General features: G+C 45.9%; 1 protein-coding gene across 1 annotated transcript in view; it reads right to left on the reverse strand.

The window, feature by feature from the left end:
* The window catches only part of ABTB2 (ankyrin repeat and BTB domain containing 2), a 111,753-nt gene that overhangs the window by 23,802 nt on the left and 60,282 nt on the right, over positions 1-27,669 (reverse strand). The window contains exons 2-3 of the mRNA XM_010412576.4: positions 15,220-15,366; positions 12,426-12,636 (exon numbers count right to left, since the gene is read on the reverse strand). Coding sequence (XP_010410878.2) covers positions 12,426-12,636; positions 15,220-15,366 — 358 coding nt within the window. The remainder of the gene's footprint in view (positions 1-12,425; positions 12,637-15,219; positions 15,367-27,669) is intronic.

Here is a 27,669-nt window from a genome sequence, read left to right on the forward strand (position 1 = left end):
CCTGGAATCTGAGATGTTCCAGGAATTAATTTAGCATGAAGGCACTAAGAACACACCAACGCATTCGGGTTTGGAGCTCTCTTAGGCACAATAATGCAATGTGTGCTCTAAAATCAGGTACCCACTCCACCCAATAATGTCATTTAAGAGTCCATTTGCTTAAATAAAGGGCATTCAAAGCCCACAGGGTGTAGCATTTATGAATGAATGGACAGCACTCTTCTCTCTAACAGTGCCAGGTAAGACACAAAATCTGCCATTAATCAAAGTTCAGAAGGAGGAGTAACATCACTGCTGGATCAAATAGACATCAGTGTGGCATTTTAAAGTTTCTTTAAATTATTATTTTGCAGGAGGACATCGCTCTGTCCTAATGGCAAACTGCTCAATGAACACATTTCTCCTAAATCTTCAAGGAGCTTCTGCTCTGCTCCTCAGTTCTTGTCTTAAAACACCGAAGAGCTGCTGTGCAGAATGAAGAGGAAGTTCCAGTGGTGAATGAATTTGTTTCTGCTTTTTATTGGAAAGCAGGAGGAGTTCCATGTTTGCATTTTGCCTTAGAAAACTGAATAAACAGTGCCACATAAGGGTACAGATACGAGAAATGCAAGCAAAAGTGTCCTGAATTCAAAGAAAACAATGGTTACAATGAAGTCCTTCTATGCCAGACTAGAAATCATCTCATCCTTCCATTTTGTGTTTAGGACTGCGAAACCTCCCAATTTCAAACTCCTTCTATGGTTCTATCCCTGGGATTTTTATGGTCCTATCAATGGGCACCACTGAACCTAAACAGCACTGGGAATGGCAGACACAACAGCTTAACTCTGGGATCCTGGTAGGTGGATTTAATTGGCCAAGCTCAAATTCCTCCAGTTTTCAAATACCCTAAATTTAGAGCACGCATGCACTACATTTCAACACTTGGAGCTTCTCAGCAGATGCCACAAATTCCAGCTATTAAGTCTGCTTTCAGTGCCAGCAGTGCTGCTGAGCAGCCTCTTGCTTTGCCTGCTACAGGGTAGGAACTTCTACTGAATTTCAAATGAGAGCAATTAAAATACCTCGATGTATGGATGCAGGAGATCTTTCAGCAGGTCACAGTGTGGCCTAACCAAGAGCAATGCTGACAGGACACATGGAAAAAAGCTCTTACCCTGGCACCCTCAGGACGCTGTGGCCAAATACCAGCACCAACAGGAGGCCAGAGGCATAACCAATACCCTCCTACAAAGCAGCTTGTCAAATTAGCAAAGCTTTCTATCTATCTCTCATGGACTGTGAACTACAGAGTTGCAGATTTTATGCCCAGATGGCAAATGACTGAGTAAGAGAGCAGCAATGTTTGTTTACACCCCGACACCTGCAGCACAGGTAGATGAAAAAACCCAATTGTCACTCAAGTCTCCGCATCAAGTTATCTGTTACCCCATCTCTCTCTCCCTAAAAAGCCACACTCTGATAGTCTCATATTAACAGATGAGATAAACATTCTAATAGGGATAAGAGAACGAAGATTTCTTATGCTCAGATAAAACCTGTTCTTGCAACAGGCCCAACCTGGTTCGTGCTGACCATGGCTGAGGGTGCAGCACTGCGGTTCCTACAGGAACACGGAGGAATCTCAAGCTCCAGCTGCCTACCCAGATAATGACCAGCATGAAAAAACACTGATTTTTGCTTCTAATGCCAAATTGTAATGATATTTGCTGCCGCCAAAAAAGCAGATCTAAAAGCCCAGGAGTATCAATGATTGGTAAGATAAAAATGACAAAGCTAAACACGAATCTATTCTAACACCATTGCACTCAATTCACATTGCACAATTATTCTTTTTCAGGTTTTTGAGGAAAATATCAGTGTTCTAAAATCTTCACCTGCTCGACACTTCAGTACCTGTTGCTCAAATAAACTGTTCTCCCAGCACCCAGTGCTCTGCATTCCAAACACCAAAAAAAGTCATCAATAAAATGTATGAGAGACATAGGACACACCTTTCTTCCCATGGTTTCTACCTCAAAAAAATCCTGAAGAAACATTTTTTGAGAAATAAACTGGTTTTCACGATATTTTCTTTGCAGCAGGTACCTCTGAGCCCTGACTGTGAGTGAAGATGTACAGAGCCAAAACTTTCCCACTACACTGGGGAAAACTGTGCTCTCAGATTAAGCCAGTTTGGCCACTTGTCCTTAGGTATCTTGAGTGTCTCAGCACAGACAGTTCAGCAGAACAAAAGTGGCCCCAAAGTGTGTTAATTACACTATTGTAACTTCTTGTACAAGGAAAAATGGGATGCCCAGATGGAAAGTCACTTAAGGCACATATGTTTCTGTGATGTTCCACTGCACCAACTCTTCAGAGAGATCCTTCCTCAAGAATTTTGGCAGCCCCAACAGGGAACTGAGCACTGGCTACCTGGCACAGTGCAGAGCTGACAGAGGGAACTCTTAATCACTCAGTCTGGCTGCTGGGAGCAGGGTAATTACAAGCAGCTAAGTTCTGAGCAGGTTGTATTAGCCCTGCTATAATTTCATGCTAACATGTTCCCATTCCTCTCAACTATTCCTCTTAGACCACCTTCTGGAACTGCATCCCAGACAACTCATCCTTTCCCACTGAAAAGGTCCCCAGTCCTGCAGCACCTGTCTCACAAGAGCCCCCTGTTTCTCTGGAAGGATCTTTTCCATTTCTGAACGAAGCCAAAGGGGTCAAGAATCCTTAACCAAATTCCTTCCAGCAGCAGAGAGTTTTCCAGCAAGCCTTGGAATAAAACCCTCCAGCTTCTGCATCCCCCTTCTACTCTCTAGCCATTATGACAGACTTTCCAATCTTTCCCAGAAGAGACCTGCAGGTACAAACTCTCCAGTGGAACTCGTTCGATTCCAGGCTGAAGTGCCCCTTCCAGCAGCATCACCAGCAAAGCACAGCCTGGTCCCTCCTCTCTCAGCAAACACGTTAGACCAGCACCCATGGGACCAACACCAGGTGCTTCAGCCCCAGAAGAATCTAAAACCAGGGCTGAATCAGCTCAGACACGCAGCTCATTTGAATAGGATTTGTCTTGCAGAGCAGAGGTGCTTTTTAAAACTCACAGTTCAGCAGCTGCTGTAAAAACCGTGTGATTAAAATGGTGCAGTTGAGCTCTGTAAGTGACCACGAGGTCAGGGCAGCACAGGGATGGGACAGGGAAGTGCAAACTGCCTCGAAAAAGGAAACCAAGCAGAGACACACCAACCTAGGATTACCCCAGGGAAAGCTTAGGTCTAATCTTCACGAGGTCAGAGAGAGAGAATGATTGTTGCCATTATCATAAATTATACCCAGAATTATTTACTCTACAGTGCAGCTTTGCTCTCAGCAATGTGTTACAAAGATGTCAGGAACAATAACAGCAAAACCCTCAACAACCTGCGAGCCCTGGCTGCTGCACAGCAAAGGCTCAGCATTGTATTTATTTAGTGTGGCCTTTGTTAAAGCACTGGCTCACTCCTTCCTCAGGAAACAGGCAAGTTCTGCAAGGGAAGGGCTGCAATTTAGTCCAATAGGAAACAATATTAACTTCAATTGGAAACAGCAATTACTGACAAAGGAGAAACTCGTTGGCTTGTTACCATCACTGTTCTTTGCACGGTGCCCAGAACTTTTCATCCCCAGAATTACTGATTTTTCGTTGTATCAGTCACAAGAGCACTCTGCTGGTATCAGGAGCCTGTCCTTAAGGATCTGTGTCTAGGAAAGACAGAGACAGGAAAGACAGCAAACCTGCAAGAGTCAAGCACAGAGATGCAGACTCTCAGTCAGTCCTCTGCTATTCCCATAGGCACTGTCTAAAAGGTGGAAAAAGGTAGAAAAAGAAGCCAGAGGACTTTGCCTTACTCATTCCTGTGCTTCTATAACGCTTTAACAGCTTTGGTTTAGGCCTCCCTGGATTATTTGCCTTTCCATTTTAATGCTGGTTTGCTGCTCATCGTGAAGAGCAAACAACAAACAACTCACGGCCCAGGCTGCCCACAGGCACTGGAGATTCCTGGCTGCACCAGCCCAGAGACTCCAGGCAGCCAAGTTGCCAGGCTCCCACCTCCTTGCACTTTCTTTTTTATCTGAGCAGATGGAAAAACTCAAGAGCAGAAGCCAAGAACTCAACGTGGGCATCTCTGCAGCAGTTACAGTAATTACTGGAGCTGTAATTGCAGGGTGGTAGCACACACAAACACACACACACAGTGCCTGTTGGCTCTTCACTGCTGAACGAGACAGCCAGAGAGCACCTCTCCACTTTTCAAACTCTTTTACAAACAGGGACCAGCAGTGGTTTTGGTCAGTGATGGCCTTTCTGGGGATTCCCACCCAGCACCGGGGTAAAAATCACTGTAAGAGCAGAAAATGGTGTTTTTCAAACAAATGTTTTGTAACTGACAGGACAAAGACAGTCAGACACCTCACACTTCTCCAGGGAGGTGGTGAGGACCAACCACTGCCTGCTGAAGAACCAGTTCCAGGGAACAAGGTATTGATTTCTGTCAAGTGGGAAATCACCAGGTGGAGAGATGTTAAGCAACTCTGAGGGCAAATACTGAAATCAGAACCACAGAAGCACAGCACAGGTGGAGTTGGAAGGCAATTTTGGAGATCATTCATTCCAAACCCCCTGCTCAAAACCAGGGTCAGCTGAGCACACGAAATGGGTGGTTTTTCAGGTGTCCTGTCCCACCTGTACCAGTGACATCTGAGACATCTCAAACCATGAAAAATCCAGCAGCAAGGTCTCAAGACAGCCCAAAACCCTGACTTTTTGCCCCACAGCTTCACACACAGCTTTTATCATCAAATTTTTTTGCTCTTTTGCACCTGTAATATTCCCCCTGTCTCCTTGCTAGTAGTCTGCTCTGTGCTGCTCCATTTCATACGCACTGAGATTCTTCTCCTCCTCACAATTTTGCAGAGAATTTATATAATCTGTGTTTGTACCACACCCCTGCCCCAAACCAGAAAGATCAGAAGATGCAGGGGGGGCTCCTCTGGAAGCACTACAATAACACTACAAATTGCTAACAGCCAGCAACGTGGAAGAAAGGCTGGTCTGCCCCAGGTGTGAGATATGTAGAGTTGGGGAAAAAAAAGTAAAATTGAGCAGTGTTTGTTTATACAAACAACATAAAAGAGAAGGGGGAAAGTATCTAATTGAGAGTGGAGAGCACTGCCAGCTTCAGCAGTTACACTTGGATGGATTTGATCCTCAGGGTTTGCAATTAATTCCCTTCACCACTGCCAAGGTCATCGCTCGCACTGTAGTTCTGCAGTCTTTGAGCTAGAAAGAAATGAACAATCAAAAAAACAGTGATGAGACGTAAAAATACCTCAAGAGGTGATGCCAGGCACAGGCAGGAGTATTCCAGGAATGGAAGCGTAATGGGTGTTTGTCACCTACTGCCTTTAGCCAGACTTGTTCTAATTCCCTTCCCCTTAATATTCCATGAACACTTCATCCTGGCTCTCTCTTCAGCCTTCTGCTTAAAATACCAGGAGCACCTATGCTGGAGTGCCACTTCCATGGGCTCTGACTCTGTCAAAATGTCATTTTTTTGTTGTTTTGATCTAGAAGTTACTGCTGAATATGTGCTGAGATGTCCCATAAATAGCAGGAAGGTGAAAGCTGCTCATCATAAATGTGCTAAAGCTAGTGGCTCCTCTTTTTAGATGTTCTCAGATCTCAAGATTGTGGAATATATTCCATATATTGCAACTATTTAGTGTGGGTTCAGCAAACAAATGATCCAGCCTAAGGCCAGGAGCAGCACTGCCACTGAACAGTTAATTTCACTCAATAGGTACATGTGGGTTGCAGCTTACTGGCCTCTGAAATAGAGCTGTTCATGCCCTCTCCTTGTGAATGAACACCTCAAAATCACAATTAAGGCTGACATTAACTGGTGAAAGTCAGAAAAATGCAGGGCAACAGCCTCTCCCCCTGTGTTGGTCAAGGAAGTTGATCTTACCTGTTTATAACCTTTTTATTCTCCCAATAAATCCACCAGACTAAGCTTTCATGGATAGCAAATAGCTTTTTTTTCCCTTTTAAAAGGGGGGCACGTTTTTATGGGCCCTGTCTGCACAAGCAATGCCCTAATGGCACAGTTCAATGTAAGGCTTCCTTCTCTTTCCCCCTATTTAATCACTATATTCCTTTCCAAACAGCTCTGGGGGAAAAAATAAAATCGATGGGCTGTGGCATGGGGATGGGGCCGGAATATGTGGACACATCTTTCTGTTGACTTCAGGGATACTCTGAGTGGATTTAAGTGCTGTTAAATTCTGCATGATCACAGCATTTTGCTCTCTCAAGGCAAATGACTGGATCAGGGTCTACTTTTATTACTCCTGTATACCTATTTTTGCGTGGCGAGGCAGCTGCAGACAGGATGGAAAGATACTCAGACCTCTCGGACAAGAGACCCCAGAACTTGTTTTATTGCAGACCTTTTCAAAGGAACTAAGTGTATCAAGTTCTGCTCCTGATACTGCATGGAAACAATAGGGTATGGCTGTAAAATAAAAGAATTCAGACATAAATACATTAAATTGGAATTAGGAAAGACTAGGCCACAGATAAATCTAAAAGACAGGCAATGATGTAGCTATTGCACTTAATAAAATTCCATAAACCTGCAGTTAAAAGGAACAGAGGGGAAAAAAGCCTCATGACAGATCAGTGAGAGTCTGGAAAGATCCATCTGGAGAAGAGATTTGTCCTGAAAAGCCTCAACCAGCTCTGAAAGTAGGGATTTCTCTCAGGGATATTGAGGATGCAGCTCAAGCAAACACAGGTCTCAGCAGCAGGATCTGCAGGTTATTCCTGATTTTCCTTCCTTTCCTGCCAGTTGGATGCCCATGCTATGCCAAGCAGGACTTTTTGGAGACAATTCCCATTAGTAACTGGGCTGTTAATATTCTCTTTATTCTGAACTGGTATCTTTCCATAAATGTGATCCATGTGACCAAAGCACTCCTGTCTCAAGCAATTCCAGAATTTAGTTGTGCCAGGCATTTTCTGAACACAGGGGAAGAACCCAGTGAACCATGAGGGAAGGAGCTGGAGGCTCTAATTATTTCTAATGATGCACCTAGAAATCACCAAGTAAAAAGGAACAAAGTAAGATCAAAGCCATGCTTCTTCAAAACATGAAATTTAGGACATACGATGAGGAGACCACTGGATGGTCCCTGGGGATTCAGAAACAGCCATGGCACAGGGGCTCTTTATGCACTGACCACTGCAAATCAATCAATCAATCCACCAATCAATCCCGCTTGGGCAGGATTTTGACACTGTATCAGGAAGAATTAACTTCGACCCAACTCTGCTTTCTGTTCCAGACAAAGTTAAGCTTAGATTACACACAGGACAAAAATTACAAAGTGTTGCAGCCACTGATGATTTAAATCAATAGCTCAGATGTTGGCAGAAGAGAGCATTTGAGCAAATGGTGCTGAAAAACAGCATGGAAAGGCTACAATCTTTCCTTCTGTAGCACTGATACATCTTCCTTCAGAATCAGATGCATTTTTCACCCTTTCCCAATAAATAACTTCTCAGAGCAGGCATTGCTGGGAATACTCCACAGGGAAAACCCAAATGGGCAGTTCAGCTCCTTCCTCTTCTGCCCAGCTAGTGTGGCACAGAGGAGTCCTTTTTTCCTGCCTGACCCTCCTGAAAAACCTGGTTTGCATGTTTATCCTTTGGCTCTGGATCATGAGGGGTAACAGATGGAATGGGAGGACTCCTGTTGGAAGCAGAAAATGAATTCAGGTCGCTTTTGAGCCTGGTAGGTAAGAGCAGCCATGGAGCTGAAAGCAAGATGAGCAGCAGCCTTCCTGAAGGATTTTCTGTGACAAGGGAGAAACTGAGTGAGCCCAGGTTTGTTTACAAGCAGCAAATCTGGAGCCTGCACATGGCAAACAGAACGAAGCTTTCTCTCTTTCTTACGAGGTGGCCCCTGTAGTTGGCTTCTTGCAGTTTTCCAGCTGAAGAGCTGCGAGTTCCCTTTAAATTGGCAAGCCCCAAAACTTCACTGCTGGCAGCTGACAAATCCTCCATCAGCTCTGGAATTTCCCCGGCGTTTTGCTGGATTTTCACTGACAGGCTCAAGACGGGTACAGGCTGTGGGCTTCTGCTGATGTAAATTGTTTTATACTCCCTGATGTTTGGAATAAAATAATGCACCAGCCAACTCAGACAACATGTAAAACTTGGCACTGCTGCAACGTGGACAGCTTGGAAAGGCCTGACATGGCTGGAACCATAGGCCCTGATGGACAAGCCTAGAATTAGCTCCAGAATGTTCTACAGACCAACAGGATCAACAACAGATAAAAATTTAGAGGTTTTTTAACAGGGCAGCTAGAAGGGGAGGAAGCCCAGCGTACCCAAACCCACAGCTGCACAAGGAAGCAGGATCCAACTTTTTTGCCTGTTCTTAGGTATTAGATCACGCTGACTTTCCAACAATAAATGCTGAAGGCACATGATAACCAAAGGGAGACAGGATGAGGGCAGTCAGTGGTGTCTATTCCCAGCTTAAAGGCTGGACCACTATCCTGGCCAAGTAATTAACCCAGGGCAGAGCAGTCCATTCAGCAGTAAAATGAGCCTAAATATTGACCTCGATTTGGGCTCTGTGGGAGCTGACAAATACTCCCCAAGATATGCATCACTGCCAGAGCATTCCTGCCTTGACACACCACTAAAAATAAAACAAAGGCTTTATATCCCACTTGGGGAAAAGTGAAAAAGGAGAAAGGAACTTCGTTTCCACCTTTGAATGGCTCTTCTCAAGTCACAGTATCCCAAACAACCCCAGCAAACAGCTCTGGGACATGAGCTCACGCTGCAGGAGTGCTCCCAAGCTCAGCCAGCCTGATGGAAGCAACGGGAGAAATCCCAGAGCAGGAACAGAGTGAAGAAAGCAGGAGTGCCACGTGTCTGGTCCAAAAACACATCATCTGACCCCCAACATGGACTAGGATCTCAGAGAAAATAAAAGTATCTTATTGCCCAGCAGAGCCCTTTTTTGCAGCAGCACGGACAGAGCTCTGCTGACACGGAAAACCTCCGAGCCTCTGGGCACTCAGGTGTATCCTCACTGAGCTCGTGCTCACCTCAGGGTCTAATTCCTTCACCAAAATATTGCACAAGTGGCACTCTGTGTTTGCAAAACGCTTCCTCAGGTGTCCTGTTCGACCCCAAACAGCAGATGGTTTATTGTCTGTGCAGCAAACAAGGTCATTCTGGGGTTCCAAGTGGGCCATGGCTCGGTTGCACAGCGAGCAGCTGCATTCACTTTGGAAATGCTGCATGTTTTGCCTGAGAGACCCGAGTGCTTTCTAATTCTGCCTCTTCTCCTCCTCCTGCTTCAACGCCTTCACCTGAAGGTGCCAGAAGCAAACATCACCAAGCCACAAACTCTGCAGAGTTTCAGCCTATGGGATATCCCACACCATCCACATACTCCAGAGAGCTCTAGAGATGACTCCATCCTGCATGACTCCATGCTGCAGCACTCTCCAGCTTCCTCCCCCTCAGGTCTTTTGCCAAGGTGTTCAGCGTGGATGAAAACCCACTCGTGTGGGTTGAAACTGGCTCTGTTCACCGGGCTGCCTCAAACCTGCAAGTGTGCCTGTCTGCTTTCATACCTTCTGCAGTTTGCTGCAGGGTAAGCTCAGAAGCTCAGCCAGGCTTTTAAAAGCCCTTCACGGCACGTGACAGCCTCCATTAGGGCATGGCTCCAGAACTGAATCCTAGGCTTGCCTTCATGCTGAAGGGAAGACCTCCCAGACCCCACGGTGCTATGGTTTTCACAGCAGTCTGCAGCGCAGTGTGACACATGGGGAGCCAGAACGAACAGCAGATTGCCAGGCCTGTGGATGAACAACTGCAGCTCCTTCCACTGACTCTGTGTGGCTCGTGGACCTTCCCAAAAATCAGATTTTTCCAAGTCTGCAGCTCTAACAGCCACCCCCTCCTCTCTTTGCTCCATTTCAGATCAATAGATTTACAGATTTAGGCAGGAGGGTGGGGACTGAGGCACGAGCAAAGGCAGAACAGGTCAGCGTTATTGTCCTTGCCTGTGACCGGGATTTTCCCAGCAGAAAGCGAGCTGGGACTGCAGTGCACGGAACACGTCTATTCCAGAAAGTGAGCACGCACACACACACACACACACACACAAAAGAGCAGTGCCCAGTTTGCAGCTGATTTAGCACAGCTCAGGGAGGAATAAAAGAACGGGGCTGCACAGCCTTGCCAAGTCACATTAGGTGAATCAGTGCCCTCGTCTCTCACGCCACGAGTCCGGCGTCTCGCACCAGCCGCGGCTGCCTCTCCTCCTCAGCCAGGAGAGAGCAAAGCACCTCCTCTGCCAAGTGCTGCCAGCAGCACTCATCCCACTGCCCCTGCAAGACACGTGCCCAGAGCTCGGGACAGTGAGGCACAGACAAACACATCCTGGAGCAACCCAAAGGCAGGGCTGGATGGGCAGTATTAATTTCATTTCCAGCTTCCATAAATTTTTCAAAGCCAGTCCTTTAAGTGCTCACGTTGTTTTTTTCTTTTTTTTTTTTCCTTAATGTCAGTTTTTGCTCCATTTTAATATATCCTCTTTAATTTCCTTTACAGCTAAGTACTGGTCAGAAAAAAATGGCAGAAATTTCCCTTACCCCAGCTGTTGTAGGATCTAGTGCGGATTTCAAAACAGAATAGAGCTGCAGCCTGCATTCCAAAAAAACTCCGGTGAACCATGTGAAGAGCATTGTTTGGGAGCAATTGGAGAGATAACTGCTCTCCTGATTTAACTCATTTATTATCCCCAGTGTATAAAACACGTAGCTGCAGTAACATCATTACACTGAGAGCACTGAAAAGAACACAAAATAGAAAGCCTAATCTACATTTCTGGTATGAGCTGTTCAGCAGCCTCAGCTGTGCCACTGTGGGAACCAGTGGCACGACTTTACACAACCTGGCCTCAGGAAAACTCTTTTTTCTGCACAGTGTGCAAAATAAACAGCCTTGCGCTAGGGTAGGGGTAACCTTGATTAAGGTTAGTGAGCCCAAATAACTGAGCTACCAGCAGCCATGGTCCTTTCTATTCCTATTTTATTCAAGTTAACTCCTTTTGATTCTTCATATGTGTACATCAGTTCCCTCTCTTTGGAGAGTTCTGCTCTTTTTGGAAAGATTTCAGGGGAAGATCAAACAGAAAGACAACCTTTTTTAATTTTGTAATTAATTATTTTTGTTATTTTATTATTGTACTACCATTTCATACCGATTTCAGAAGCTGGGGCTGAGTACAGTAAAGCCAAAGGTGGGAAGAAGAAACCATGTTATTTAGAAAGCTGCAGAGATGTTCTCCTTTCCCTCACCTGTCCAGCAAGCACTTTGCTTTTTTGTTTTGTGAGTATGGCCTCAACACACCAATGCACTGGGAAACCCCCCAACCAAGGGCTGCTTTTGGGAAAGGCCAGGATAGAGCCTTCCCTCACCCTGATGTCCAGCAGGCAAAAAAGACATCCAAAAAGCAAGCTAAAATAAATAATGGATAACCAGAAACCAGAACTTCCCATTTAAGATTTCTGAAATAAACAGAAACTTGGATGTGCACTTGGAAAGTGGGGAAACAAGTCTGGAGTGGCCTGGATCTCCCTGCAGAAGGCAACTGGGGAGCAGCAGCTGCCTGACCTGTCCAGGAACTCAGCTCTGAGGGTTCCTCAGCTCTCCTGTGCCACCAGCCTGTCAGGCAGCCTGCCAAGGAGCTGGGCAGGAAGGAAACCAGGGAGGCTTCCAAGAGAAAAAACATCCCACTGGAAAATTTCTGACCGCTGTAATAATGGCCCTACTTTGAGAGTTGGTTACGAAGCTGGCAGAAGGCAGGAGACCCACTGCCTTCCCTGGTTACTTCCTGGCTTCCTACAGAAATCTCCTCCTACTCCAGACACACAGCATCACCTGAAGCAATCCTTAAGCAGGAAGTCCATAAATCCCCTGAACCCTCCCCACAACGAACAGCGTTGCTCTTCCCCAGAACTCTGACAATTGTTAACTGGCGCCGTTCAGGAGGTAACATTTTCTTTGGGAAGGCCTTTCCTGCTTTAGGCAACCACATGTACTTTTGGCAAGGTCTCCAGACAAGCCCTGTTGGCAGCACGCAGCCTTATGCCTCGCTCGGAAAGATTGCACGAAAAAAACAGCTCACTTTCCAGCTCCAATTCCAAGGCTTCACAAACTTGGCAGGGCTGACAACCTAATCTGGCCTGGCTGCAGGAATAACTGATGCCTCATAGGTAGCATCCCACAAAACTGCCCTGGAAACCCAACCAAAGGAGCCCTTTCAGCCTGCTCCGGCCCCGCTCCCAGCTCACCGACCTACCGCTCATTGCTCAGCGTCATCCTCGGAGGGTCCAGGTTGGGATTCTCCATGGATTCCATCTGGGGACAGCGTAGGAAGTAGTAGAGGGTGTGGAGGGCATCAGGGGACCAGGAGATGGGCTGCTGCTGCCGGGTCTGCCGGACAGGGCTCATGCCGGGCCGGATGGTGTTCAGGCACTGCATGTGGTGCATGGCTCGCGAGACCAAATCACCTGCACGCGCACACACACACACAGAGAAAATACAAAATCATCTCTTTACAGTGCTTTTAATCACACTTTTTGAACAAGTCAAAACTCTCACAGCCCAGAGGAATGTTTGCTGTGTGCACAGAACCTCCTCCACGAAGGCAGAAGGGTGTTCTGTCCCTCAGGCTGCCACTCCACAGCACTTGCTTTCAAAGACCAAGTTACCAGTTAGAAAACGTGAAATTAAACACTTCCCAGTTACCACGCGTTCTTTGCAGTGAGTTTGCTGGGTTACTGCTGGTTTTCTCCTCTTTCCACCCACAAATACCAAGTTTTTTTGCCAGCCTGCAAAAACTACTGATGTCTTTGTAAAATGTCCTCTGCCCAGCCTGGGAGCGACAGTTTCACAGGGCAAAGTCAGTAGCACCAACACTTCACTCTTATTTTTGTTAGGACGTTGCTCCCATTTCTTCCAACTGGGTCATGCTGTTCTACCCTGCTGCCCAGGAACCTGAGACAAATTAGGGACATTACATTCAAGGCAGAAACCCCTTCTTTTAGGGGTCTGCTGCTCCCATTCTCACTCTAGCTGCAGGTTTCTCCAGAACGGCAAGACCTGACTCTCTTATTAAATAAAAAGCCAATCTTTATCATGCTGGCTGTCTCAAGCTGTGCCAGAAATTTGTCCTTCAGCACTGTAAGAAGCTCAGTCCAGGAGGTCTCTGGGCTTCTCAGTCCTCTTGGTCTTTGAACTCGAGCCAAGCTGCCTCTATGTCAGAGCAGGGTGGACCTGAGAAGGCCTGGAAGGAGGTGACCTGGATTACACAGTTGCACTCAGAATGTTAGGACTACAGATTTTTAAAAAGTTCTCAGGGCAAGGACCCCAAAGCTGGTCTTTTTGCAATAAGCTTGCCTTAGGCACAACCCTGTTTACTCTCCTTGTGTTGTGGTGCATTACAAACTCCAAAAAAGCTTTAAAAGCTTCATCTCTGAGTAGTGTGACTACCAAGCAGTGAGCTGAATTATTACTATACTTAGCTAGGATCTGTTTTTTCCTTGGGAGAATCTCTGCTGCTTTATGCTTTACATTCCCCTCAAACCCTCACAGGAAACATTGCTCTATTGTGTCCAAAAGTTACAATACTGGGAAAGGATGGAACCGAAATAGTCGCCCCATCACAAAGCTGGCTCCTGGGAAAGCGCCCTGAGCTTAGCAGTGCCACGTATCTTTTAGCAACACCTCCCTCTGAAATTCTTGGGAAGTTATTATTTGTTCATTTATATCTAAAAGCAACACTGAATTTTCCAGCCAGAACCCCTGGGGTTCTACTGTTACACAGGAGAAAGCCCCACAAAGCTACTGTATGTCTAAACATGACATTTTTTAGTGGTTCAGACCAACAGGGTATTAAAAATCTCAGTTTGCAGTCTAAAGCCGTGCCACTCCTTTGTTGTACAGCACATTCAGCTTTAAGGACCCACTTCAGAATAATAAAAAAATCCTTCTAACAACTCTGCCTTTCCACTTCAGTAGCTCCAGGATCCGCACGTTTTACAAGAGCATCACGGATCCTCCAGCGCTGGCTGGTGCTAACACAGAAGTCTGCACGGTTTACAGCAGAAATGCATCTGGAATTCAAATTTTCAGCTCAGAATAACGATCCTTCTCCTTTGCACACTCACTCTATTCTTCTGGCAACGGGCAGCAACGTCTTAAAAAAAAGCAGGCAACTGTATCAGGAGACCCATTCACTGGATGGACTGACCAAGCTGGCCAGGCAGGGACGGGGGAAGAGGGAGAGAGGAAGCTGTATTCAATCTCAGGCCCTCGCTACAAATGTTCTCTTGTGTTCCAGGATAAATAGAGGTGTGTTAAAGGAATTTGAAAACCTCAAATTAAGGCAGGTTGCAAAATAAATGGTAAAACCCACAAACTCCTTACTGGCCCTGGCCTTCATTAGCATTCAGATGGTGCAGGCTGAGAAAGTGATGCCAGCAGAAACGGTGCAAAGGAAAAAGTAGACCAGGAAAACACAAATCATTTTTGTTTACTTTAAAGGGGCTTTGTGAGTACTCTAGGAATGGAACATTTCATTTGGTCAGCTTTTTAAAAAAAAAAAGGAGGGGGGGGGGCGGTTTGAACAAGTTTTTGTTACCAGAGTACTCTTAGATTTTTTTTTTCCTCCGCTTTTTGCTTTTTAAGTAACCAAAAAGCTTTTCCTTGAATATCCTGGACATTTCCACTGCAGAAACACTAACAAAGAGAACCCTCTCTGCCATCTGAGGGAGGTTTGCTGTGCTCCACAAATGCACAGGAGAGCCTCCAGAGGCATCTTGTAAAGAGCATCCAACTTTAGTTGGCAGTAGCATCCCTACAAAACAAAAAAAGGCGCATCCTAGACCTTTCCAGGTGAATTAGACACAAAGCAGACTAATGAGACCAGCTGATTTCCATAAACAGCACCACCAGAAAGTTAAATCTCACCCAACCTTAAACGCTGCTCACGCTGCCAACAGCGGCAGCACTCCTGCTGCCCTCAGCAGTGGAGGGATGGGCTCTCCTGCTCTGCTGGAAGAATCCTGTGGTTGATTATATCCCAAACTTACTCAGTTCCGAGATGCTCCCGACGCACGTGGCCAGCAGGGACTGCTCCAGGGTCCGGAGTTCCAGCTGGGCGTAGGCGTCGGCCCGTCCGTCGCTGCACACCGAGCCGTCGTGGTAGGGGCTGAAGTAGGCAGGGAGGGACAGCACACCTGGGGCAGAGCACACAGCAGACCTCTTACAAATCAGCCCACACGTGTGGAAAAGCAAATCCCTCCAGGAGGGATGCAGAACTCGCGCCTTTCTCCGGGAATTTCGGAACAGTTCAAAGGGAATCAAACGGCGCTGTGAACACTGCTGGAATGGCTGAAACAGGCTCCAGGGAGTAAGGCTGGATGTTCCTACAGCGTTTAGGAGCTGGAAACAAATTGCAGTCGAGATAAAACTACATGAAAAGCTGTGGTGAAGCCTCTGCTCGTGTTTATACAACAACTGGCTCGCTGCTGAACAGCTGTATGCAGATGCCCAGATAGAAGGGCCTGATCTGGAGAGATGTGGAATATAGCCTGGAGTCCACCCCATCCCTGCAACCCTGCAAACAAAACCACGGGCTGTGCCAGCCCTTTGAACCTGCCAGGCAGTTTCAGGTGCTCAGGCTGTGGTCTCTGCATGCACACACCTCTGGATGCGCCAAGCGACGCCCAGGAGTTCTGAGGTTGCCTGTGTTTGCATCTCTGTAAATGACCCCTGTGTGTGATGGAGAGATTAGACAGGCAATTACACTGCACGGCTTTACCACACACAGCTCCTCTCCTTGCACGCAGCAGTGTGGATGCACAGCAACCGATTGCTCCGTGTGGCACAGAGAAAAGAGGGAATGTGGCCTCTGGAGCGGGTGTGAGGCAGGGAGCAGGGTGCATGTGACAGGGGCTGGGGTGGGACAGTGACCTGCCCTGTCCAGTGACACCCTGGGGTAGATCTGGTACCACTGCACCCACAGGGCAGGTGGACTCCAAAAAGCCACCTGCAGTCACTCAGCCAGTGTTCCTGCCCCATTTTTAATTATAGATCCATCCCGCAATTCCAGCAGCACCTCCTGGCCCAAACTTTCCACAATTCCAGACAATGGCCACTCAGAACAGCCACGACTGCCTGTGCTCTTAGCCTGCTGCATATCCTGTATTTCTGATTTTTAACTTTGATCCACAGCAATACAGTTCAGCTCGAACCCACGTTTCCTTCCACCCTCACCTCCCGACCCCGGGTCAGCCTGGGATGTGGAGATCCTTTACTCCTGTGGCAGTGACCTCCTGTCACAGAGGTGCTGTGCATTGTTGCCCAACAAAACCCTGCAGCTCATTGTGCAAGACCCTTTGTTTCTTTGTCTTGATGTTTTCTTTTGAGATTTTATGCCGGATTGATCTCTCCTACCCTTTTCACATCCTCTTTGCATCCTGCTTGGTGGTAAAGCCAAGGGCTGCATCAAAAACTTCCTGGACATGATGAGAATAAGGGAATGATTTATCCTGTTGTGCTTCTTCACTGTACATCACTGTTAGTTAATGGAGAACACTCTGCCAGTGCCCTCTTAACCTGAATAATTAGGAAGTTGAGGCTTTAAGAGCTACCAGAAGCCATGCATGCAAACGAGGAGAGCTTTGCTTTAAATACACTATACAGAGCCCAAGCCACTTCCTTTTCCATGCCAAAGCTATGAAAGGATGTTTTAGAGACATATGGATTGAATTTATGGCAGAGGGAGAATGAAAACAGCCTGATTTGTCAAAACTTTCAAATAGAGGCACATAATTCTACAGAGGCGAAAACAGAAACTGGCAGCTCCACTGCTGAGCCCGGCAGAGGGAAAGAAATGGGGCACATTTTCTCTGCCAGCCACTTTCAGTTGGTTCTGTTTTCTAACAAGGAATTAAAAATAAAAGGTTTGCAGAACGCTTTGGCTCGCAAAAGGCAACAACATTTTCTCAATTTTCCAGTTCACAGTTTGCCAGGTGGTGCAAGGAAAACAGGGAGGATTTATTTACCTTTGGAAAAATGACTCATCCAAGATTGCTGTGGGACAAGATTTACGCTGTCACCTGCCTTGGTACAGCTGAGGAGCATCCTCTACGTACCAGAGAGGAATAAGGAATTTACCAAGACTTTGGCCACGCACCAAAGCCCAGTGATGCCACTGGGGATTTTCCCTGGGGTCGGAGATGGGGATGAATCAGGCTCTAATGAGGTAAGGATTCGAAGTCTGGCAGGTCTCCATAGGTACGAGCAAGGCTGGGAATGAGGACACACCTCCCAACACTGATTCTGAGGCAGCAGGAAGCACAGTAGAAACGTACCCCACAACTATTCTATCTTGCAGCACCCTCATCAGGATTTCCCCTCTGATCCGCTTCCAGTAACTCCGTAGAGTTGGAAAAGCATCCTCTTTGCTCCTCAGATGAGAAAATCAGGCACAAGGACATCTGCAGTCCAGCTTTGCCCAGTGATAATTAGGAACAGGACTTAATCTTTAACAATAATTTTTAAATCCCTTTTTTTGGTAACAGACAACTGCCTTGTGCTGATTATTTATATCCCAAACTATGGGTCTTGCTCTCCTGCCTCCCAAATAATGGAATTTTCAGTCAAAAGCTGTTACAATGGTATAAACCATGGGGCAGTTTCTGCCTGGCATTCACTTTCCTGCATTTTTGTATTAGTGGCAACGCTGCTTTTAATCATGACTAGCAAGATAAGCAAAAATGCAATAGAAATAAACTAACCCATGTCAAAACACCCTCTGTTTGATATTCGCCTTTGTTTCCTGGCTTTCCCAAAGTGTGTTTTCCCCACAAAACAACAATGTGAAACAGCACATAATTACTGTGCAGGAATGAACCACTTGGGCAGGTTTTTTTAAATTAAGATTTTAAGAACAGGATCGAAGCCCAGGTGGAGTTAAGGAGGGACTATGAATTTGAGTGTGGCTTAGGACCTCAGGAGCAGGAGGAGCTCAGAAGTCATCTCTGGAATGGCCTGATTCTCGATTAAGGCACGGCTGGGTAACAATTTGTTCCTGATCTTTCCATAGCCTTTGAAACAGCAGCTGGAAATAAAGCCATGTTTATTCTACCTCAGTTAAATACGAAACCTGTTCACAAGCACTTGCTGCCAACGCTCTTAAAAGGCAGTCACGACTGGGTGAGTTCCAGTTAAGCAGTTCCTTAAACTCAAATTATTCTGCTTGCCTAAAGAGTTTGAAATTGTTGTCCGTAATCTGATGCTTTTTAATAGCAACTGAAAATGTTTCCAGTCTGAGCAAGATCCAGGGAAAAGTCTGTTCACACTCCTGGACATCTTTCTGCTTTAAGAGGTGCAGCAGTTCTGAGGAGAGCTTTGGCTGTAACGTGATGGCTCCCACGAGCGGGGCTGGGCAAAGCTCTTGTGTGGTTTCCAGCACATGCTGGAACACCTCTGCTCTGGAGACAGGCTGGGAGAGCTGGGAACGTTCAACCTGGAGAAGGGAAGGGTCCAGGGAGAACCTAGGGGCTCCAAGAGAGCTGGAGAGGGGCTTTGGACAAGGGTGTGGAATGACAGGACAAAGGGGAATGGCCTTAAACTGATGGAGGGTGGGTTTAGATAGGATACTGGGAAGGAATTCTTCCCTATGAGGGTGGTGAGACCTGGGCACAGTTTCCCAGAGAAGCTGTGGCTGCCTCATCCCTGGGAGTGTTCAAGGCCAGGTTGGACAGGGCTTGGAGCAACCTGGGATAGGGGAAGGCGTCCCTGCCCATGGCAGAGAGGTTGGAACTAAATGATCTTTAAGTCCCTTCCAAGCCAAACCATTCCATGATTCTGTGATTCCCCAAGCTGGATCCAGTTCCTCAAGCAGGACAATTTCTGCGAGGAACCCCAGGTCCATCTCTGAATGTCCTCATAATTCAGAGGCTGGCATCAAATTCTGCACTTTTGATCTCAAGATACAGGCGAATGCAGACCTTTCCCTGAATTTTGTCCTGAGACTGGAACATTTGATTTTCCAGCTACCCAGGGCACCTTCACAGTCCACACCATTTGCATGCCATGTTCATGCAAAAGGACTTGCCATCAGTTTTACCTTGTTGTAATGGTTTTCTCTGGGCTTTCTCCAGTCTGGACCCTTGATGTTGGCAGACAACTTCCTAGAGATTAACTCATCAGCCATTTGATGGCTTTCAAACACTTATATGACGACTTAAGAGGTTAAGATGGGGCCACTCACAAGTGGCAAAGGGCCAAGGAGACTTGGCTGGAAAGCACTCAAATTCTGCTGTCTGGGATTCCTCATGGAAATTGCCCAGGGTACTGATTCCCTTATTCCAGAAATGCACTGGCTCTGTTCACGACAGATTAGGCAAAGAATCAGGAATAAAATTAGGACAGGGATATACATCATAAACTACTTTTTAAAAAAATATAAACCCCACAAAGTGTATGGGACAATACAATATGTCATTTATACCTGAACACTTCCATAAAACAAATCAGAACAATAGGAAAAAAAGCATCTATTTGGCCAAACCAACCAGAAAGCCCTCGGAAAATTCGAAATCATCTCTGTACATTATAAATTATTCCTAAAAGCCCCATGTGTGAAACCAGGAGTGCTGTGAGTACGCTTGAAAAACGCATTAGGAAACCAAGCAGGCAACCCTGCACCAGTGTACTTTTGCAGTGTTTGGCTTGGGATAAATTCCACAAGAAACATTCCAGGGGGTGGGAACAACGGCTGATCCCTGTGAACTGACACAGTGGAAGGCCAAAGTTTTGAAGGCGGGCGGTGATGACCTGACTGGGCTGGAGTAGCCAAATCCCACCGATTCCAATGGAGCCGGGGGAAACCGCGGCCAAGTGCAAGTGCAGGTCCCGCACTGGAACGCGGCCATGACGTGCGGACGGCTGTCACCTTGCACAAAGTCCTGCAATTCTTCATGGCCAGGAGCATTCAAGGCTCTCCTTGTTTTCTGTTCCCCGCTCTCCCACACCACACAATGCCCTGCAGCTCCCTCTTGCCAATCAGTTCCGAGTGCGGAGCGCCAGCAGGAATTAACGTGCCAGCTCCTGGAGCTCCTTTTCTCCTCGCTGACCTACCGCTGCTAGGAAAGCTCGACCCTCCTTTATTTTATGAAATGAGATGGGATCATTTGGACAGAACATAAACAAACCCCTCCAAAAAACAGCAACCAAAGTGTTCCTGATGGAACTCCCTCAAAATCTAAACACATCAGGCTCTGTAATCAACTTGCAGCCATGCTATAGATGGTGAGAGAGGCTTGTGATCAGGGAACAATGCACCTAATTGCTCACATATAGGAAAAGAGTGTGGCTTCTGCTAGAAAGCAGGCAGCCATCCCGCCCAGTTTGTCAGCAGTAAGAAAAATCAAACGCAGTTTCTTATATCTGCATCCACATTAAACATTAATTCTGTAATTGGAAACAGGAGCAGAAGCAGAGGAGGGAGAAGCTTCAAGTGGAGGAGATTTTAAAATTTTCTGCAAGTGTTACACTGGATCTCTCCATCGAAGAGCTGATGTCCCCTATGGGGACACTTCTGGACACCTCAGAGTCACACAGCCCTCAAGCTTGATTTCTTCTTGCTTCATTTCTCATTCACTGATCTTACTGCTCCAAGAGACAATATCCTCTCCAAATTAACAAAATACAGTCTTCCTGGACTTCAGGAATGTTATCAGAGATGCGTTGCCTTCAAGTCTGGTCCTTCCTGTAGCTCAGTGTCAACAGGCAGCGCTTAACTAAAGTACTAAAATACCCCAAAAGAGAGTTATAAAGCACTCTCAAAATCCACTGCCCCTTTTTCCTGGGGTGCAGGTCACTGCAGCAACTGGAAGTCCAAAAAGCAGGGAAAAGCAGTGGAGCTTACAGCAACAGTGCCACTCCTTCTGCACTACCAGGGAAAGGGCAGGAGCTGATGGACAGTCACCACAAATGCCTCCTTACTCCGAGGACACTCCCTGTGCCTGTCCTCATCCCACACATTTTGCCTCAATTCTCCTATGAAAATGGTGGAACTGGGCTGGAAGTTGGAGGGGAGCAGGTAGGAAGTATGTGTATTCCATTTGAATCCAGCTGTGATGTACGGGCTTGCAAAAGACTATAAATGCAGGAGAAGGGCCTCGGTTTAACACCAAGTCAGTATTTACTGAGTCATTAATCCCACTTCCATATCCCTGTGGTCTTCTGGACAACCACTAACCTGGCCTGGCCCCAAACACTTAATTGAACATGAGCACAAGGGAACATATCCTGGGCTTGCATTGTCATGACTGCCAAAAAACACAGCACAACGACTGTCCTCATTCCCATTTCCTAGATGGAGAAATGCGGCCAAAAGGAGGAGAAGCAACCACGAAACTCGTGCACCAGAACCAGCACTTTGCAAAACCCAAACCTCCCAGCTCAAATTCCCTGGGTGGAAGTGGCCAGCACAGAGCCATTGCTCCCTGCTCCAAATTCCCAGTTCAACATTCCCAGTTCAAATTCCCTATGTGGAAGTGGCCAGCATAGAGCCATTGCTCCCAGTTCAGATTCCCTGTACGGAAGTGGCCAGGATGGAGCCATTGCTCCCTGTTCCAAACTCCCAGTTCAACGTTCCCAGGTCAAATTCCCTCTGTGGAAGTGGCCAGCACCGAGCCATTGCTCCCCGTTCCAAATTCCCAGTTCAAATTCCCTGTATGGCAGTGGCCAGCATGGAGCCACCGCTCCCTGTTCCAAATTCCTGGTTCAACAATCCCAGTTCAGGTTCCCTGTATGGAAGTGGCCAGCACGGAGCCATTGCTCCCTGTTCCAAATTCCCAGTTCAACATTCCCAGTTCAGGTTCCCTGTATGGAAGTGGCCAGCACGGAGCCATTGCTCCCTGTTCCAAATTCCCAGTTCAACATTCCCAGTTCAGGTTCCCTGTATGGAAGTGGCCAGCACAGAGCCATTGCCCCCACAACCCGGATCCAGGGATTGGAAATGAAGGGAATAACCACGTGGCTTTAAGTCTAGGTTTGCAGAACTATGCTTCCTCTTTTTATATATCCTAATAAAAGGCCTTTGGGGATATAATCTGTAAATACAAACTGTAAACGCTTCCTACTGTTATTACTTCCTACAAGTAGTTCTGAAGAGGAGAGTGTGTGCTCATGTCAACAAGCACATCCCTAAAACTAGGCTAATCCTTTTGGAATTTTGCACATGTGGTTTTCCAGGCATTGGCTCTTCTGTGCAGGGTCCAAGGGCAGGCAAAGACCTGCACTACACTGTAATATCAGTATTAAAAAATCCACCAATTATCAATAAATCCATGCTTCCAGGACTCTTGTTTTCAGGATCCAGTAAGGCACACTAAAGAGAAATCCCCATACTGGGTTATAAATATCAATTAAAAACCAAAGTTCTAAGAGGAGTGGTATAAATAGATTATGAACACTGTGAAAGAAGTACAAAACCAGAATCCTGTGCCAAAAAACGACTGTGGTCCAAGAGGCTGAAGGCTTACAATTCCCTGGTTGTGTAAACCCCGAGCAGTTGGATTGATCTCAGTGTCTCAGTCTGCTTATCTGGAAAAGGAGGATATTGCTTCATTCCTGGTGAGGGTGGTGTGACAGCAGCAGTGTTCTTGCTTAATTTCTCATCCTCAACTCACTCCTTCATGCTGCTCAGCATTTAGCAGTGTCCCCATTTCCCATATGTGTCAATAGCACATTTTTTTGCCCCTTACCAACAGCCCTTTTTACATTTACAAAGCCCTTTTTACCTTCAACAAAGACACAGCTATTTCTGAGATGAAAGGATAGCTATTGTGACAATATTTAATTGCACCTCACTGGAGCTGATGACATCAGAAGAGAAGCTTTACCCAACTGTGAGAGGGTTAAGGAAAACAAAATTATTTTAGCCCTGTAAAGATTTGGATGTGGATACAAAATTGGACAGTTATTCTGACAGAGCAGAAATACCGTAAGAAATTATAAAGAAACAACATATACATATATATATATATATATATATATATATATATATATATATGGAAGCTAAGAAAATAAGCTTTGTTTTTTAAAGAGGGAGAGAGATATGACAGGTAAGCAGTGGTAACTCCAGAAACACAAAGTCCTTTAGTGGCACTGCTGTAGGGGATCAGAAAGTTTAGGAAAAAGAGGGTTCTGTCTCCATTCCCTTGGAATTCTTCTTTGGAAGTTTCCAATTTAGGTGCTTTCACATTAAAACCAGCTTCATTTGGTGTAAGCAGTGGGACTGCAGCAACTGCAGGCACCAGCTCGAGCCCTCATACCCTCCACAATACCCTCTTCTAATCCACTCCTTATTGTTCACTGTCCTTCCTGTAATCTGGCCTTTGAATCATGCCCAGTTCCCCAGATGTGCTCTGAGTAAGCTCTTTGTACATCCCATAATGACCTCTCTTTACTTGCCTTCAATTCTTCTATTTATACATCCCATGATCTGTATGCTTGCCAAACAAAGAGGATAGTAAATTTATATCCTCTGTCACTCCCAGTTCCTTTTCTTAGGGAACGTCAAGATGGAGAATCTGACCGGGGCACTACTCCAGAATAATCCAGTGCAATCCCTTCTAAAATAATCCAGAGCAATTTTTTGGAAGAGATTATCCCTGCCCAGCACCTTCTTTATACAGGTGAGCCCTTGGCCTGATAAAATCTACCCTCCTTAGCCTCTCATTTCTGTTCCAAACACGCCATTAAAACCAGATTTTAGAAACCATGGTCACTTAATAATAAACATCAAGACTACAATTACATCAGTTAATGACCTAAAGTATCAGTGTCGCGAGAGCTGATTATTCTCAGTTTATTTTTAAAAAGCCACGAGGCAATAGGAACTCAGCAGCAACCAACCTACCGCTCTCAAAGGAATTTTTTAGGCTGCTGTCAGCAACACCAGCATGGGTTTTGTCAGGGTGAAATATGCATCTGCCACTCAATAGAAAATTGAAATTTTATCTAAGAGAAACACGGCGCAGTGCTGAGACCGCGGAGCCTGGCCTCAGGAGGGCAAGGCTTGGAGGCTCACCAGGATGAGCACATTCCTGCGCTGCCTGCAGACGAAAATGAGTCAGGTTTTGTCACCGGCCAGCCAACACAAAACTCGGGGCGGGTGCATCCTGAGCGGCTCACGAGAAAGAGAGACAGCACTGCTGAAGATTTGATACCTGCAGTTTAATCTTCAGTATTATTTCAGCGCAGTGAATTGCTCCCAGCAGCATTTACGTGCGTGAGTAGCTCGTGAATCACGAGCTGTGTCATTCTTACCCAGCTCTGCCGCAGCCCAGCATTAGTGCGAGCTTTTGGGACAAGACAAACACTGAGCTCCACCACCCAGATAACAATGTTTGCGTTTGACAAGCACCATCAGGCACGGCTTGCTCTCGAGGAGTATTTCGATAGCACTAAAGACCAGCAGCAATTCCAGCCCAGGACAGAAGCTCTGCCTCTCTTAATTTTCATTTCCTCAAACAAACCCTTGGAAGCATGTGGCAGTTTGCCCCCTCAATACAGCAGACGAGTCTCTTACTAATGACAGTATTTTGCAACTTTCTGCTTCCTCACATCAAAGCATCCTGGAGACCTTGTCAACAATGACCAATTGTTTAGACACTCACAAGTGGAGCTGAGGAATTCCACTTACTCACCAACTGCTCAGCTTCACCCTCGGTCTTTCCAACACTTTAGCCCATTTCTCACATCGTGTGTGGTACTCAAGGACCATCTCATACCATCTGCATTCGTGCCTGGCTTCCTTCCACGACGTCTTGCTCAGGCTTCAGCACCTATTTCACCCCCTGGCTTCTGCATCTCAATTCCTCTTTCTTGTCCCCCATCACCTCTTCATTGTCACCGCACTTGCACTCAGGGTTCAGCCTTTCTCGGTCACCAGCTCCAAACGAGAGCAGATCCAACATCTATTTTTGGATGTGCCCTTTAGGGGTGGCAACACTGTAAGAATTTGGCAATATTTGTAAAGCTGGCAGAGGAGAAAAAAACCAACAAAACAACCAACTGTACACGGCTCTGGCCTGTCTCTCTCACTGCGTAAGTGCCAAGTGCATTTCAAAGTCTAAGTCTCTTGGTTGTAGCCATTTATAGTTTGTATAAAAAGCCTAACTTGTACACTTCCATTAGAGCCCTAAATATAACTGCCCTGAGCAAGTATTCGCTGCTCAAACAGGACCTCTTTGAATTTTTTTTCCAAAAGAATGCTGCTGCCACTATATTATTTCTAGATATTTACATTAAGATCTGAATACTTGGTCAGGAAACCACTCCGATTAATGGATCCCCCAGCATTGTTTTTTACCTCTGAAGAAAACCTGTATTTTTATTTTAAAACAGCCGACTTTTTGCATAAGCATAAAAAGCAGCAGTTCTGAAGAACTGGCTGTGGTTCTTTGAAGAATTTAGAAACACTACCACATGTTCTGGGTTTTTAACACAGCATCTATGGAGGGGTGAAAATTATAATCCCAATCTTGCATTTTGTTTTAAAAACACACTTTGATATCTCCATCAAACCCAGGCACCAGATCCATAATGGATTCAAGCATTCAGCCCAACTGATTTTGGCAGCATGCTGATGTCTCAGGGCTTTCCTGCAAGGGACTTTCCAGTTGCCCCATTTCATAGCACACAATTATTTTCCTGACACTTGGAACATCGTTATTTGTAGAGGTGAAATGAAGAGGGGAAAAAAAAAAATCATTTTTCATCATTTCCGGCAAAATGATGGAAAACCAGGGAAAATTGCCTCATGGCAGAAGCAAAATGAAAGAATTTTTTAGAGCAAGATCCTTTAATTGACAAAAAATTACACAGCTGGAAAAAACTTTCATTTTAATGAACAATCACAGTGTTACCTTTGTCTATGAAACTTCTGTAGTCATTAGGGTGCAAAATAAAATGCCTATTTTCTATTTTGTTGGTTCTGTGCTGCTTTACATCATGATTTTCTCTCTGAGGGCAACGTGCAGCATCTCCACTGCTGGGAGGCAGAGATGCACAGCATGGAAGGACTTGAAAAGCAAAGGTCCTATCCCACACACATAATCCCATCCCGTAGAAGTAATCACTTTTTGGATCCAGCTGTTTGTCTGCAACTGCTACATCCCAGCAATATTAACAGCTTTGATTATTGTCAAGGGGAAAAAAAAAAGGTCTTAGAAGGCTTTTAAAATTTGTCATGGAATGAAGCAAAAGGCAGAACCATGGCAGAGGCAGATTTGGGGAGGCTCATGTGTCTTAAGAATGCTTTTTTCTGTTCTTTTTACCAAATTATTGCAGTGACAGCTCAAGTAAGAGACTGCTCTGTTAAAAAAGGACAAGCTGGTAAAGGCTAAAACTGGGCTGCCCTGCAGCTCCACTGAAGGGCGGGAACAGATTGGAATAGGAGATAGGGCACGTCACTAGGATCTCAAACAGAAACTTACTTGGAGTTCAAATTGTACTTTAGAACTACCTTTTCCCCCAAAAGTAATACAACACCTAACAGGGAAGGGAAAGGAGCACACAGAAGACTCAGAGAGGCTGGGAATAAATACATGGAAGAAGGACGGTGGAAAAGGAACAGGAAAAAAACCAAACCTGAACATTCCCTGATGGAAGAAATCAGTGAAAGAATGGGAGAGCACACAGTCCAATAAATAAAAGCCAGTTCTACACCTTTACCTTGGAAATATTTTATTTTTCCTAAAAATTCTTGAGGAATGTGTAACACTCTCTATCCTTTAACCCCCAGTATCATTTGTCTCCCTTCCCCTCATCCCATTCCCTGAGAAGTGGCACAGCAAACAAAGGGGGATTGAGCAGAGCCTGGATGTGCCTTGGCTCAGCGCTGATGGAACTCAATACCCACTGTAGCTGTGTGGGCAAAGTCACTCAGCTTCCAGTGCCCCTTCCCGGGCTAATTGCAAGATCACCATAACAAGATAAAAAGATAAATGACTCAATTTTTTAATACTGAGCTTTGAAACCTGAAGTTACATGTGTTTGTTTTGATTTTTTTTGCTGTTTTATAGTTCTTCAGGGCAGAAGAATCAAACATTAAAATGTAGCAGTCTCCTCACTACCTATTTTCAAGATGATCTTCACCTCCCTGCCCTGTTCTTCCTAATAAATCACCGATTTACTGTTCGGGCCCTGCAGCCCCGACCATTGCTTCTTCATCTCAGTGGGAGCCAAATGATGATTGAGGTGCCAATATATTAGGCTGGCCTGATTCAAAGCAGAGTAAGGAACAAAGCATTTGTGCAGAGCAAAGATAAATGAATATAAATCAAGTGCTAAGCCATTTTCTGTGATGGATTAGCACCTTTCTTTGACCCAATAATGTCAAGGGGTCTCCAAGCTGACAGGAACTAATGTGGAAATCTGTGCTGTGTGAAGGCAGGAGGAATCCTGATCTCCAGCTGCGCTGCTCCTCTGTCTGCATTTTGCTCTTGCTCAGGTGT

The sequence above is a fragment of the Corvus cornix genome, chromosome 5 (assembly GCF_000738735.6).
Source record: "Corvus cornix cornix isolate S_Up_H32 chromosome 5, ASM73873v5, whole genome shotgun sequence".
In the NCBI taxonomy this organism is placed as follows: Eukaryota; Metazoa; Chordata; class Aves; order Passeriformes; family Corvidae; genus Corvus; species Corvus cornix.